Here is a 14,810-nt window from a genome sequence, read left to right as displayed (position 1 = left end):
TGGGAATGCTGCTGCTCTGGAGCAGAAGGGGATGGGGGGAGCTCGCTGCTCTCCCCCCGCTCCAAGGCCAATGCAGGGGATGGATGCACACGCCAGGGGACACAGCTCGGGTGTCGGGAGGGTTCTCTGGGTGCCCGGGGCTGGCAGAGTGGGTGAACGATCACATCACCCCAAGATGGGCAGTGAAACCCCTTCCCTGCTCGCTGTCCTGCCCTGTCTGCCCCAGCGAGGCTCCCCAGAGCTGGGAGCAGTGACACGGGAGGGACTGGGACAGGGACAACCCTGCTCCCCTTCCCTGGGAGAGGAGAGCACACCAGGATGCTCCCAGCCACACAGGAGATGACTGAGCTGATCCCGAACGTTTTATTAGGAATGTTCTTGGAGGGAGCCCAGCTAATCCCCATGGCAAGCTGACATTTGTAGTAAATCTCTGCTTTCTGTCAAACATGATTTTCTCAGTGACATTTATGCCTGATGACTTCAAATCACTTGGCCTGCAGTTCTGCTCAGCCCCAGCACCCACAGAGCTGGGAGAGGTGTGCTGGGAGCTCCAGCTTGGGATTTTATGGGGAGCTTTAAAATCTTTATGACTCTAAGCCTCTACTTGAAACATGTCCTCCTCTTGAAAACCCAAAATAGCATCAAAGGAGGCTCCTGCTGCAGCAGCAGCATTACCATGCAAAGAACTCTCAGCCTGGCATTGGATCCCATTCCCCTCTGACCTCAGTGTGTTCAGCTGGGCTTGCTGAGTGGCTCTGCTCCCTTAGTGCCTGTATTTCACATTCAGCCCAAAGATTGAGCTGTTTCCATCCCATGGATGCCTCCAGGCTCTCCTAACCCTGCGTGACCCAACTCCTGACGTGCTGGGTGTCACTCCAGAAGCACACGGCCACGTGCTGCTGTGGCACTGCTCCCTGTGGAGAATTCCAAAGCTGTTGGAACAGCAATTCACTGCTTCCAATTCACACTGGGTTGTGTAATGGTGCTTTGAACTCAGAGAGCACCACACAGTCCTGCCCAGGGTGCCAAGTGCATCAAAGGGGATTATGGAAGCTCTGAGGGGGAGAACAGGGCATGGCAAGGCTCTTCCCTGTGAGGGTGGTGAGGCCCTAGCACAGGTTGTCTGGATATGCTGTGGCTGCCCCATCACTGGAAGTGTCCAAGGCCGGGTTGGAAGGGGCTTGGAGGAACCTGGGATAGTGGGAGGTGTCCCAGCCCATGGGGGATCAGCTTTAAGGTCTCTCCCACCCAAACTGTTCAGGGATTCTGTGATTCCATGGTGGAGGTGAGCAGAGCAGGACACTGCAGCAAAATGAGACGAGCACATCTGGGGCAGAGCCAGACACCGAGCCCCTGGGCTACTCACAGCTGGATGTCCAGGAAGAGCCTCTTCTCCTCTCCCACATGGATCCTCCAGATGCAATCCTCCCCCTCCGTGTAGGGCTCCGGCCAGTTGGGGGACAGGATCACCCCGGCCACAGCAGTCAGCTCCCCTCCACACGTGGCTGTGGGGGCAAAGGGGTGGGCAGGGCTCAGTGGGGACCCGGGGGTGTCACCCCACAGCCGCAGTGCCCACGGGCAGGGCTGACCTCGGCACAGCGGCTCTGTGTCGTTCCAGTAGGGGTCCCGCATGTTGATGCACTCAATGACTGCAGGGCCCTGCTCCAGGGAGTGCCCGGGGTCGCAGGTGAACTCCACGGTGGTGCCCAGGTTGTAGGTGGGGTCAGAGGTGGTGAAGTTCCCGTTCTGGATGTAGGGCTCGTAGCAGTGGCCCCGCTCAAAGGCTGGAAGAGATCTCTGTTAGCTGTAGGGACACGGAGCTGCTCCCTTCTCGCTGAGCTTCCCCAGGCCCTGCTGGTGTCCCCATGAGAACCTGAGCCCTGCATCCCCACCTGCATGGATGACCACTTCCAGGCAATTAGGATTAACAATTTATCCATTCTGAGCCACACAGGCCTCACCAAACCCCAGTGCCATGGTGGTTCAGCACCAGGGATGTGCTCAGGGCACTGCCAGGCACTGTGTTTCCCAAGATGGGGATGCCAAGCCATCCACCCTGGGATTGCTCAGGGCTCCTGCGGGAACGATCCTGCAGCGGGACCAACTTAAATGACAACAGGAGCTACAGAGGGGCACCAGGCCTGCCCATGCTGGGGACAGCCAGGACCCTTCCTGCAGCCATGTGTCTGTGGCTGTCCCCTGGGGCTGGGTGCCCTGGTGGTCAGCAGCCTAAGATAGGAAATGCCAAGTCATGATGACAGGGCCTAAGCCCCTTTTTCCACCTTCAGACCCTTGCTTATCTCTCTGTAAGACTATAGGTCACTTTCCTTTTGGCCCTTACCATTGGACAATTCCTAAAACTCCTGTACCCTATATAAAGAGCTACTTTTGCCCAGTTGGGCAGAAGAGCTGTCCCTGATACCTCTGCAGAAAGCATCAATAAAGACATCCCTGTGGAAATTCACACAGGGCTTCTCAAGAGCTGAAATCACAAAATGAGCTGATAATCACTGAGAGCTGATCTCAATAACAATATATTATATATTATATTATACATTATATAATATATAATATACAAATATATAATGTATAATATACAAATGTATATATAAATATATAAAAATAAATATATATATTCATTATAATAAATCAGCCTTCTGAAACATGGAGTCAACATTCTCATCTCTTCCCTCATCCTAAAACCCCTGCGAACACCACCACAACCCATGGCAGCCGGAGTTGGGGAGACCCCGAAACACCAGAGTGGCCCCATCCTGGCTGAGCCAGGCACTGCCCTGGTCCTGATGGAGGAGCCGTCGCTGATGACGCCCTCGAAGGGGACGCTGTCGGCGCGCAGCGAGTCGTAGAGCACGGCCGAGCGGTTGGTGTCCCCGCTGTACACCACCATCCTGCAAGGACACGGGGCATGGCACACAGGACAGCACCCCTCAGTCCCACCCGGGCATGAGGTGGGGGAGCTGCAGCAGCTGGGATAAACTGGGGCCTCCCAGGTTTTGGTGTATTCTGGGGTTTTCTCTCTGAGAGAGGCTGTCCGCATGAGAACCTGAGCATGGAGAGGCTGGAGTGTGTTCAGGGATGGGAATGGAGCTGGAGCACCAGGGAAGGGGCTCAGCCTGGAGAAAAGGAGGCTCAGGGGGGACCTTGTGGCTCTGCACAACTCCCTGACAGGAGGGGACAGCCAGGGGGGTCAGGCTCTGCTCCCAAGGAACAGGGACAGGATGAGAGGAAATGGCTTGTGCCAGGGAAGGTTTAGACTGGATATCAAGGATATCAGGGAAAATTTCCTTCCCACAAGGGCTGATAAGCATTGAAACAGGCAGCCAGGGGCAGTGGTGAAGTTCCCATCCCTGGAGGGGTTTAACAGCCATGTAAATGTGGAAACATGGTTTAGTGGTGGCCTTGGCAGTGCTGGGGGACAATTGAACTCAATGATCTCAGAGGGCTTTCCCAACCCAAATAATTTCATTTTTTTATATTTAGTGCCCAGCAAAAGGCCCTGCTCCTCACCCTATGCAGAAGAAGCCCCCCTGGGATCTCTCTGCAGTCCCAAGGCTGTGAGGAAACAGCTCCTGGAGCCTCACCTGTCCTTCTCAGTCAGCAGAAGCTTCTCAAAGTGCAGGTGCAGCTTCTGTCCCGGGGGCGCCCCGATGGCCCAGACGCAGTACATGCTGCCAGACTGGTTCCCGCTGTAGCTGGGGGACAGCACGCGGCCGATGGTGGCATTGTGCACTGTCCCTCCACAGGGAGCTGCAACACAGAGCACAGCCCCGCTGGCATGTGGCATTTGTGCTATCCCCAGAGCGCCCAGGGCACAAACCTCTTGCCTGGGCTCTGCTTTGCTCTGTCTGTACATATTTATACTCACACACAGACATGAAATCTTAATTTCCTTCCCGTTGCTGCCTAACGAGGGGACAGATTCTGCTGTCACTGCCTGACCACCTGAGGCACTGCTCTCACCCCCTCCCTGTCACCACATTTCTCTTCACAGAGAAAAACAAGGCGCAGTTCTTCCCAAGAATATTTCTGGGTTTCACATTCTCTCAACCTCAGAGAAAGAAAAACCAATTCTTATCTCATTTACTGCCCTTGTGTTGTTCACGAGTGGAATGCATCGTGGAAGATTGTTCACCTGAAGGGAATTGGATTCTGGTGTGAGTGTTTTGATTCGCTGACCAGTTGGATCCAGGTGTGTGTGTCGGGACTGGGGGGTGACTGTCACGAGATGCTGTGCAGCGGAGTGCAGTTGAGTGCTTGGCAGATTCAGTTTAGATGTAATGTTACATAGTGTAGAATAAAATACTATAATAAAGTAATTAATTAGCCTCCTGATAAGACCGAGTCCTCCTCATCGTTTCTCCCGGATGTCGGGCAAAAATATCACCAATACCTCCCAGGATCGCATTCATCTCATGAGACAAAGACAGGGGCTCATGTTGTCCTCAGTGGGGCCCAGTTTCCCAGCACGGGGCTGGGATGTGCAGGTACCTGAGCAGATGGGCTCGGGGCTGCTCCAGTGTGGCCGGGATGCGTTGATGCAGGTCAGCATGCGGGGGCCCTGCAGCTCATAGCCCAGGTGGCAGTGGAAGTGAGCGATGCCACCCGAGTGCAGATCCATCACCGTCACATCCCCAAAGTCAGGCCTCCGTGGGAAGTTGCAGCTCAGCATAAACACTGGAACAGGCACACATTGGGAGCTCAGGGCTCAGCTGCTCCCAGCCACCCCGTGGGGATGTGCTGGATGTGCCCACGTGTCACACAGAGCAGTGGCAGAGCACCACCAACCCCCCCACTGCCGCTGCTTCCCCACCTGTTACTGCTCCTGCCCAGACCCAGTTTCTATTTTAAAAACAATTTGCTGGAACTCATTTATTTTTTAAAGCTCTTCGAGGTAAAAAATAGACTGGCAGTGTGAGTGTGTGCAGGAGGAGCTGCTGCACGGGGACAGAAACGGGGCAAGGCGGGTGTGAGAGGCACAGCCAGCACTGGGCTTGGGGACATCAGGGCACACTGAACCCTCTGCCCTGGGCACAACACCCACGGGCAGGGGGTGAAACAGGAGCGTGGCTGGTCTGTGGGGGCACAGCCCGCTCGTTTGACCCTGCAGCCAAGTGGGACTGACCCCAAACACCCCCTAACCCAAGCTGGGGACACACCCACCCTGGTAGTGGAGCTGGAAGGTCCCCACCACGTCGTCCTGGAAGGTGCGGAAGTAGACGGAGATGGTGTTGGTGGGGCTGCGGATCACCTGGCCTTCCACCAGAAGGGTCTGGTTGGCCAAGACCACCAGGGCATCGCCGTCCACGCCACGGATGGACAGCACCTCCCCATCTGACAGGTTCACGCTCTTCACCTGCAGGGAGCAGAGAGCTGTGAGCTGTGGGGGCACAGCGGGGACCCCAGTGTCACATCCCAGCCCATCACACACACCCGAGCATCACACCAGCACAGTGCTGCAACAAAACCAGGGCACTCCTCAGGGTTTGGTGCTCACCACCCACCCTGTGCACCAGGAAACCTCCCCAGGATCCCTCACCCCACTGGAGAGTGCTTGGGGAGCCACACAGCAAGTGCATCTAATGAGCAGTTCCAAAAGGCTTTAATTATTATTTGGAAATAGCTGAGCAGTAAGCTCACATTTACATTTCACGTCCATTTAGCTTAATAAATGGGCTCATATTTCAGCAGAAAGATGCTCATCAGACTGTTTGTTTCCCTGAGTGTGTGAGGCCCGGGGCTCTATATTTAGCACCAGCCCAGCCGTGATTGGGAGCGCTCCCGACGATGTTGTGACTGCAGGGATTTGTGGCTGTTGTCACCTCCGTGCCCACCTCCCCCTGGCACACGGGGCTGGGATGTGCCCTGCTCCAAGGGCACTGCATGGAGCCACCCCCAGCCCTCAGCATCCTGAGCCTGCTCCTGAAGGAAATCCCTGGAAAAGCCCGTTCCTCACTGCAAAGCTGGATTAACATGCCCAGGGTGGCTCAGAGCATGCCTGGGTTCACCCCAGCCCATGTTTCAACCCCAGAGGAGCTGATTTTGCCTTATTTTTCCAGCTGGGTCCTGGTAGGGAAAAGTATTGTCTGGAGCATGGGCCACATGCAGCTCTGACCCCCAGCCTGCCCTGGGTCATTTATTCTTTTCCAGATATTGTCCCAAAAATGTGCCCCCCCCAGCATGGCCAGCACACACTGTGGCTGGTGGGATGGCTCAGATCTGATTATTAGTAAACAGGGTGAATTAAGTGGTATTTGGGTGAATTATTTGGAGAACTGGGATCCAAGCGGGCTCCATACGATGCCAACACTTTCCCCCAGCTCCCACTGGGACAGAGCTTTGCTTCTCCAGCTGGGTCTGGATCCCTGCAAAGATTCTTCCAAGGTGTTTCTAACAGATTTTTTTCTCCTTGAAGCCAAACCTGTTCCCCAGCTGGATCCCTCCAGAGCTGGTGGCACCACGCACATGACACAGAGCCAAATCACTCTGGGAAATTGGGAAGGGGATTGGGGGGAGCAGCTGGAGCAGGCAGAGCTCTGCAGAAGGGAGGAAGCTGGGGATCAGTGCTGGGTGTCACACACACACACACACTCAGTTCCACCACCAGCCTCCCCTCGGTGGAGCCAGGGGAGCAGGGTGTCACCACAAGTGCCATTCCCTGTGCCAGCACCAGTCTGGCATTCCCAGAGGAGCCTGGAGTGAGCAGGGAGTGCAGACTCTGCCGTGGCCCCGTGCCAGGGAGCATCAGCCCTGCGAGAGGGACCATATGTGCGAGCTCCTGCCAGGGGCTGGGAGCACGGGCTCTGACTTCAATCACTGCCTGCACCCACAGCAGCTCCTCCAGAGCCTTGGGAAGGCAGGAGGGATCCTCCAGTCAGGCTGCCAACCTCACTCACCCACTGGAAAAAAACCTCTTTAGGGAAATTCTATCTCCTGCCAAGAAGATTCAAGAATTTTAAAAATAATTTCACGGAGCATTCGGAGAGCTGGCTGCTCCCAGCTCCCAGGGCTGCCGTGGCACAGGCAGGGACACAGCTCTCCCTGGAATGCTTTGAGGGGTGCAGAGAGGGGCAGTGAGCTGAGCAGGGACCCCAAGCTCTCACACAGCCCAGGGCAGCTCCCAGCCTCTCCCAGGACCACGCCTGACATCCAGGCTTTGTGTGCTCCCTACAGTGAGTGAGGGTCTGGCTCCAAAGGAAGTGTCCCTGTGTCCTCCTGCATGGCTCCCAGTGATGCTAGAGCAGTTTTGGAATGCCACGGGGATTCCTGCCACCACCAGGCTGTCCCACAGCCCCATGCAGGGGCTCCTGTCCTAGGGGTTTCTCTCTGCTCCTGCAGATTTGCTCCTGCCTTTACTGAGACCCCCAGGGTAAGAGGCAGCACCTGCCTGCTACAGGAGCTGGGAATCCAATCCAAACCCCTCCTACAGGACCCCATACCCCACACCCCGGGTTATCCAGTGCCTTCCCTCTGGAATTCACCTCCTGCAGCACAGGGCACTGCCAGCTGCAGATGAGGCCATGCTCCACCAGCCCCGACCTGCTGTTGTGATTTAATTTGTCTGAAACGCTCCAAAGCGTCAGCAAAGCAAAATGCAAAGCTTGGTGGGGGGGTGGAGAGGCCAATTTTATGCTCCATTAAAACCTCAGCTCGCAACAGAGCGAGGTCAGGAGCGGTGTCACCTGATGGATTATGGACAGAGGCGAATTTACAGCAGAGCAGCCTCTCTTTAGCACCCTGTGGATCTGAGGAGACAGTTCCTGTGTCCAGTTACTTTTCCACTGCCATGGAGAAGCGGCTGAGCTGCTCAGGCTCTCCAGGGCTCAGCCCCCACCACTGCTGCTCCCAGGGCACCTCCCCACCAGGGCTGGCAGCCACGGTGGCCTTGGGGCCAACCTGTGCCCACCAGGGGGACAGCCGGGACAGCCCTGCTGGAGCTCCAGCTCCTTTTAATGCACACCTTTAATTACACAAATTCAAAGTGCAGGGGTTTAAATTGGATGCAAACGGTGACATGGGGAAATCACAAGAAGAAAGGATTGCAGGCAGCATGGACACCCTGGGCTGGTTTCACCTGGAGGGGGTTTGGAGTGGGCAGAGTCCCCTGCCTTGCTTGCAGCCTCACCAGGCTGAGGGATGCTCGTTTTGGGGGGAGCTGATGGTGCAATGGTGCACATCAGCTTGGTGAGACCCCCTGCTCTGATGGGTGGGCATTTGCTGGGCACCTGCCCCAGCCAGAGAAGGAATCTGGGCTGCCCTCCTGGGCATCCTGCACCCTCAGAGCCACCCAAACCCCTGGAGCCAATGGGGGGTGCAGAGAGCAGGGAGCTGGTGCCCCCATCCCACCCAGTGCCTTTTTAACAACCTGCTGCCAGCGCCTCTTGGTTAAATTAATTGCATGACATTTACAGAGTTTGATCATCGCTGACATTCAGGATGTTCCAGCTCCCTCACTGAGTTCATTTATTACAAAGCCTCAGAAAAAAAAAATCTATTTTTTCCCAGAAAAGGGATGTTTTATCAAGTGAAGGTGTCCAGGGCAGAGGTGCCCAAGGCTTGGCATCATTTACTGCAGTGACCAGTTGTGGTATTCACATTCTCTGGAAAAATCCCTTTGCCCAGGATTTTTCTCCTGGGAAGCTGAGAAGCCTCAGAGGAAAAGGAAAACAATAATTGTCTCATTTGCTTCTCCTGTGTTTTGCTGCTTTGGAATGTGGTTGGAGATTGTTTATCTGTGGTGGTGTTTGCAGGGGTCTCAGGATGAGGCAAGAGATGAGAATCTTGACTCCATGTTTCAGAAGGCTGATTTATTATTTTATTATATATATTATATTAAAAGAAAATGATATATTAAAACTATACTAAAAGAATAGAAGCAAGGATTTCATTGGAAGGCTTGAAAGGAACAGAAAGGAACAGAATGATAATAAAATATTGTGACTGCTCACAGACTCAACACAGGTTTACTTCATTGGTCATCAAACAAAAACAACTTCACAAGCTGGGTAAACAATTCTCCAAATCACATTCCAAAGCAGCAAAGCATGGGGAAGCTGAAGAATCCCAGCTTCTCAGGAGAAAAGATCCTAACAAAAGGATTTTTCATAAAATACGTCTGTAACATTTATCCAACAGGTGATTGTTTCACTGAGTTTCTGATGTGAATTGTTTTAAGCCATTGGCCAACTGGGGCCAAGCTGTGTCGAGACTCTGGAGAGAGTCACGAGTTTTTCATTATTATCTTTTTAGCATTGTGTAAGCATCCTTTCTGTATTCTTTAGTATGGTATAGTATAGTATAGTATTCTTTAATATAATATAGTATCATAAAATAATAAGTTAGCCTTCTGAGAGCATGGAGTCAGATTCATCCTTCCTTCCTTCATCTGGGGGCAATGCAAATACATTGCAAATACAGAACCAGTGGGTTTGGCTGTGGGGACAGCGCAGGGCAGGGCTCACCTGGAGCTCGACGCCGTAGCCGGTGTAGACGGTGACGTTGTAGGTGCACTGCAGGTACCCGTGCAGGGGCAGGGGGGGATAATCCGTGGAGTCAATGTAGCCCTCAGGCTCATGGAAGCTCATGCTGCAGAGCACTGAGGGGACACAAACAGGGTCACACCGAGGGCACTTCACTCCCACACCCCAAAACCCAGCAATCCCGGCCCCATCAGTGATCCCATGGAGTTACAGAATCATGGAGTGGTTTGGGTGGGAAGGAACACTAAAGCCCAACCCTTGCCATGGGCAGGGACACCTTCCACTAGACCAGGTTGCTCCAAGCCCCATCCAATCTGGCCTTGGACACTTCCAGGGATCCAGGGGCAGCCACAGCTTCTCTGGGCAACCACCAGGGCCTCACCACCCTTATAGGGAAGAATTTCTCCCCAAAATCCCATCTAACCCTGCCCTCTGGCAGTGGGAAGCCATTCCCCCTTTCCTGACACTCCTGGCCCTTGTCTAAATTCCCTCTCCAGCCCTCTTGAAGCCCCTTTAGGAACTGGAACAAGCTCTAAGCTCTTCCTGAAGCCTTCTCCCAGCTCTCCCAGCCACGACAAGTGTTTCATCCCTCCAATCACAAAGTGCCTGAATAGCAGAAGATATTAGGCAGCCCCCAAACCCGGGTGGTGGCCTGATTTTGGGGGGGCTGCCTAAACACAGGCGTGCTGTGCTCCCCACCAGTGCCACAGCCCCGTGCCCGTGCTCAGTTCACCTGGGGTGGGCTCTGTGGTGGTGACAGTGGTGGTGACAATGGTGGACGTGGTGGTTTCCTGGCTCTCCTCCGGCGCAGAGCTCTGCGCATCCCTCTCCACACCCTTGGTTGGGATAGCACCAGCTGGAGCCACAGTGGGAGCCTCTCCAGCATCCCCTGTGCTGTCAGGGAGGGCTGGGGGCAGGCTGGAAGGGGAGATCTGCAGCGTGGGGTGGCTGGTGGTGGCCTGCTCCGCCCAGGGCAGCTCGGGGGGGCTGCGCTCCGTGTCCTCTGCTGGCACCCGCAGCCCTGGGGCGGCCGTGGGGAGCCTGGAGCTCCGTGGGCTGGCTGGGGAGGCAGTCCCAGGGGGCCCTGCCGGGGTGGGCTTCAGCCTTGGGTGCTTCCTTCCTGTGTTTACTTGCTTTAGAGTCGGTGGCTTTTTCTTAACAGGGGAAGTTTGTTTGGCATCAGGCCTGGGGGCAGCGGTGGCCGTAGGTGGGAGCGGCGTTGTCTCCTCCGTGGATGGCAGGAGGTGGCAGGCAGTGCCCTGCCCCTGCTCCCCAGCTCCAGGGTCTGGACCCACGGCATGCCCAAAATCCTCAGCTCCACCAGTCAAACCCGTGCTGTGCCCCAGCTCTGCAGCTCCACCACCCTTCTTCTCCAGGGGTTCATCCGCAGCCAGAGGGTCCGGGCTGGCCGGCACCAGCGCTGCCCCCGATCCGCTGTCTGCAAGAAACAGGGAGAAGTGGGACTTGGGCAAAGCTGGGCACGAAATTAGATATTTTGTGCGCTGCTGGTGTGAAATCAGCCCCCTGGGAAGCTGCAGGAACACCCACCACTTCCCAAAGACGGAACAAGCGGCCCCCACAGAACAACACACCCGCCTTGGCAGAGCCCCACCGTGTTGGGCAAACCCAACCCAACATTTATGGGAACAGGGATGGGCAGGAAAGAGCCAATGCCCAAAGAGCCACCCAGCACCACTCTGGCCAAGGGGTAATTGCATAAATACAGATTTATCCCCCGCTGTGGGGTGACCAGGCTGTGATCCATGGGCTGGAATTCACCGTGAGCGCTGTGAGATGCAGCAAAGAGCTCCAAGCGCCCCAGAGTCAATGCTTTCCATGGAAACAGCAGTTGCCAGGGAAAGCACTTAATGCACGCCACTTAAAGACCATAATTCCAGCCCCCTCATGTCCCCTGGGAGGGTTTGGAGCCCATGGAATGGAGGGTGTCTGTCCCTCTGTGGGGACAGGGGGTCTGCAATCCCCCAGCCCCATTGCTGGCCTGGGGCTGCCCAGGCACCAACAGAGCCCTAAAGCAGCTCCAGCTGCTGTGACACACCTGTGGTGGCAGCCAGGACGTGTGGCCACCACAGCACCAGCTCTCCATGGGATGGGGGCTGGAGCAGCAGTCAGGCTTTCCTTCCCAAGCAGACTCCAGGTAAACCTGGGCTCACCTCAGTAATACAGGTGCTTTAAACAAAAGCACAACTCTTGGGTTGCATTTAACTTGATGTTTTCTGTTTCAAATTCTGCTAATTAAGGTAGGACTGGGGTGAAAAGGAGGGGAAAAAATCCTTCCACACCAGGAGCTTCCTCACCTTCTGCTTTTTTCTTGGTGTCTCTGCTTCCCTCCCCATCCCACCCTGGGCTGGTCTCAGCCTCCATGGGTACCCTGCCATGGGCTGATGGGGGGGAATGTCCCCAAGGCTGTGCCACTGTCAGCTCTCCTTCCCTGAGAAGTTTTGCAGGGCTCTTCTCTTCCTCTCCCACCCCAAGCCCAGGAGGAGCAGGGGGTGGTTGCTCTCCCATGGCCTAGGTGACAATTTCAGGGCTCTGCAGCAAAAGGTTTTGTCCATGATGGGAGAAGATGAAGCTCTCAGACAGAGGGGAGGAAGCACAGCCCTGGGAGGGGAGGGGGGTCGCTGGCTGGTAGGACACAGTGGGACATTCTGGGACATTCTGGGACATTCTGGGACACCAGCTCACAGCAGGACAGTCAAGGATCCCGAATCCTTAAAGACAACGCATTCCCAAAAATGCCAACCCTGCATCCCCGGGTTATTTGTCATGAGAACCCTAATTCTTAATGGATTGTGCCTTTAAACCATATTTTATGCTTTTGGAAAGCTGACTAATTCCTTATTAGATCCTTTGCCAGGATGCATTTACTCGATTCTGTCCTTAACAAAGCATGAAATAAAACACTCTGTAAAGAGACTCCTTAATGAGCCACTAAACACGCTGCAGTTTGTAAAGGGCGAATGCATCCCAGGGAAGGGGAGAGGGTGGAACACAGCCGGGCTGGAGCAGGGGACCCGGGATCAATAAGGGCTTATTCCACATTATCAGGAAGAGAATTGATTGTGGATTTCAGCTCCTGATTGATCACCAGCCCCAAACCTGAGCAGTGCTCCAGATCCTCCTTGGGCTGCCAGGATCTCCCTCCCCATGGAACTCGGTGCTGTCCCAGAGCCCCCAGAGCCCTCAGAGCCCCCTGGTTCCTGCCTGGAGCCCATTTGGGAAGCAGAACTGAGTATCCCCATCCTTAAGGAAGGATTGCAATGGGTTTCCATGTTTGCAGGGCCAGGGTGGGATTTGGTAAAATCCTTTCCACACTGCTCTGAATTCCAACAGCCATTCCACCACCTCCAAGGCCCATGGGGGGATCATGGCCACACAGGACCCTCCCCAGCTGCCGAAACCCATCCTGCTCTGCACAAGTGATCAATCCAGAGCTGCTGGAAGAGAAATGGTCACCTTGAATGGTTTGAACTTGATCTAATCTGGAAATAGGAAATAAACACTATTGAGATGCACAAGGGGTTTATCTTGTATCCCGATCAGGAGCTCTCCAAGGGCAGTTTGGCACTGGGAAGCCTTCTCCAAACCCATGTGTGAAAAATGCCTATTTTATGATTGGCTTTTCGCAAATATTAAAAACAATATTATATGTGTTATGTTAGAAAGTGATGCTGTATTAATTTTCTTAAGTAGTGTGTTATAACATAATGTTAAAATAAAAACTATGCTATGTAAGATACTTTTTTTAAAGGCAGTGAAATAGCAGCCACAGGACACCTAAATCTTTCAGAGAAAGAGAATTTATTGCTTCTTATCAAAAGCCACAACCTCCCCCCCATCTTGCTCAGCCGTGAAGTCAGAATTCAGAGGAAGAAGCTGACACTGACCAGATAGAATCCTGTATTTGAATAGAGTTTGTGCATCATATATGAGGTCTATGAATATGCAACAGGCTATTGCTTTTAAGGGTTAATGCTCTGTTAATATGGGCCCTTTTTCGGGTTTATTTTGCCCAGAAAAAGGTACCTGGACTGTCTGTAACTCTTGGTTTTTATTGCCTCATATTGTCCTAAATCCAAATGGTCCAAGTTATTATTACTCTAATTATATTGCTATTTTTATAACCATTTTGTTACTATTAAAATTTTAAAATTTTAAAAACAAGTGATTGGCGTTTTTCACACATGTTAACCTCAGTGGTGGGCCAGGCAGGGCCGGGCCAGGCTGGAGCACAAAGTGACCTTATCAGGGAAGGACAGCTGGTCTCCAGGTCTATTCTGGGCCGTGCCTGGGTGTGTGCAAACCCTGCAGGAAGCTGGGCTCCGGGGAGGGAGGATGTCTCCATCCAGCCTCAGCCCCCACAGTTTATACTTAGCCAAGGAGGAAGCGCCGGTGCCGAGCCTGGGCTGTGTGTGGGAGCTGCCAGAGGGGCACAGCCCCATCCCAGGGCTGGGCTGGTGGCACCAGGCTCTCCACGGCACCAGGTAATTAAGGAATTAATGCTTTAACTTGTGGCAAACAGCCGGAGAGACCAAACAGGAGGGGTGGCAGGGCAGCAGCTCCTGGAGCATCTCCTCTCGCGCAGACACGGCACTGGGTGTTGGCAGGGTACCAAGCACACACCAGCAGAGTGGCATCAAAATCCTCCTCCCCAGCCCCAAAATCCTCCTCCCCAGCCCCAAACTTCGTCTCCATGTGAGAGGGTCCCCAGGACCCCCAGCCAGGCCCCATGTCCCTTGGGCAGCCGTGGCCAACACGCGGCTGCTGCTCCAGCGGCACCAGGAGAATCTGATTGCCAAGATACCTCATCCAGAGGGGTTTAGAGGAATTAGAGAGCTGCAAACGCCTGATAAAAGACTGCTGGAATAATCACAAAGGCCTCGTTTCGCTGCTGTGCTCCCGAAAGAGCCGAAGCAGGAGTAGCCCTATCACAGATCCCATTACTAATGACGATGGTATCGCCCTGAGCACTCGCTCCAGGGAGGGCAGCAGGATTGCTCCAGCTCGGGAATCACTGTCCAGAAGGGTTTAGGATCTGATTGTAGCAGAAATGAACAAAGCTGATCCAGGCACTATTAGTGGTGCTGTTCAGCTCTGCCTGTGTGACGGGCTCAGGTGCATTCAGGGGTGCTGGGCTGGGATAATCCTGCCCAGAGATGCTGCTGGCATCATATCCAAGGCCTCGTGGGGAGCTGGGATTTATCCTGCACTGCCCAGCACCCTCTGCCCGCAGGCTGAGCCCCTGGAGCTCCCCATTCCCACATGGTTGATGCAGGAGGGTTGGCAGGAGCTGCC

At 54.3% G+C, this 14,810-nt stretch overlaps 1 protein-coding gene across 1 annotated transcript in view; it reads right to left on the bottom strand.

The window, feature by feature from the left end:
- MYO18B (myosin XVIIIB) overlaps positions 1-14,810 on the bottom strand; it is a 135,859-nt gene that overhangs the window by 5,359 nt on the left and 115,690 nt on the right. The window contains 8 exon segments of the mRNA XM_031057455.1: positions 1,367-1,505; positions 1,590-1,839; positions 2,792-2,909; positions 3,603-3,768; positions 4,510-4,695; positions 5,182-5,374; positions 9,480-9,613; positions 10,231-10,935. Of these exon segments, the coding sequence (XP_030913315.1) occupies positions 1,367-1,505; positions 1,590-1,839; positions 2,792-2,909; positions 3,603-3,768; positions 4,510-4,695; positions 5,182-5,374; positions 9,480-9,613; positions 10,231-10,935 (1,891 nt within the window).

Source organism: Geospiza fortis, unplaced genomic scaffold (assembly GCF_000277835.1).
Source record: "Geospiza fortis unplaced genomic scaffold, GeoFor_1.0 scaffold408, whole genome shotgun sequence".
In the NCBI taxonomy this organism is placed as follows: Eukaryota; Metazoa; Chordata; class Aves; order Passeriformes; family Thraupidae; genus Geospiza; species Geospiza fortis.
The sequence above is the reverse complement of the archived record's forward strand: the minus strand, read 5'-3'. Positions and strand labels throughout refer to the sequence as shown.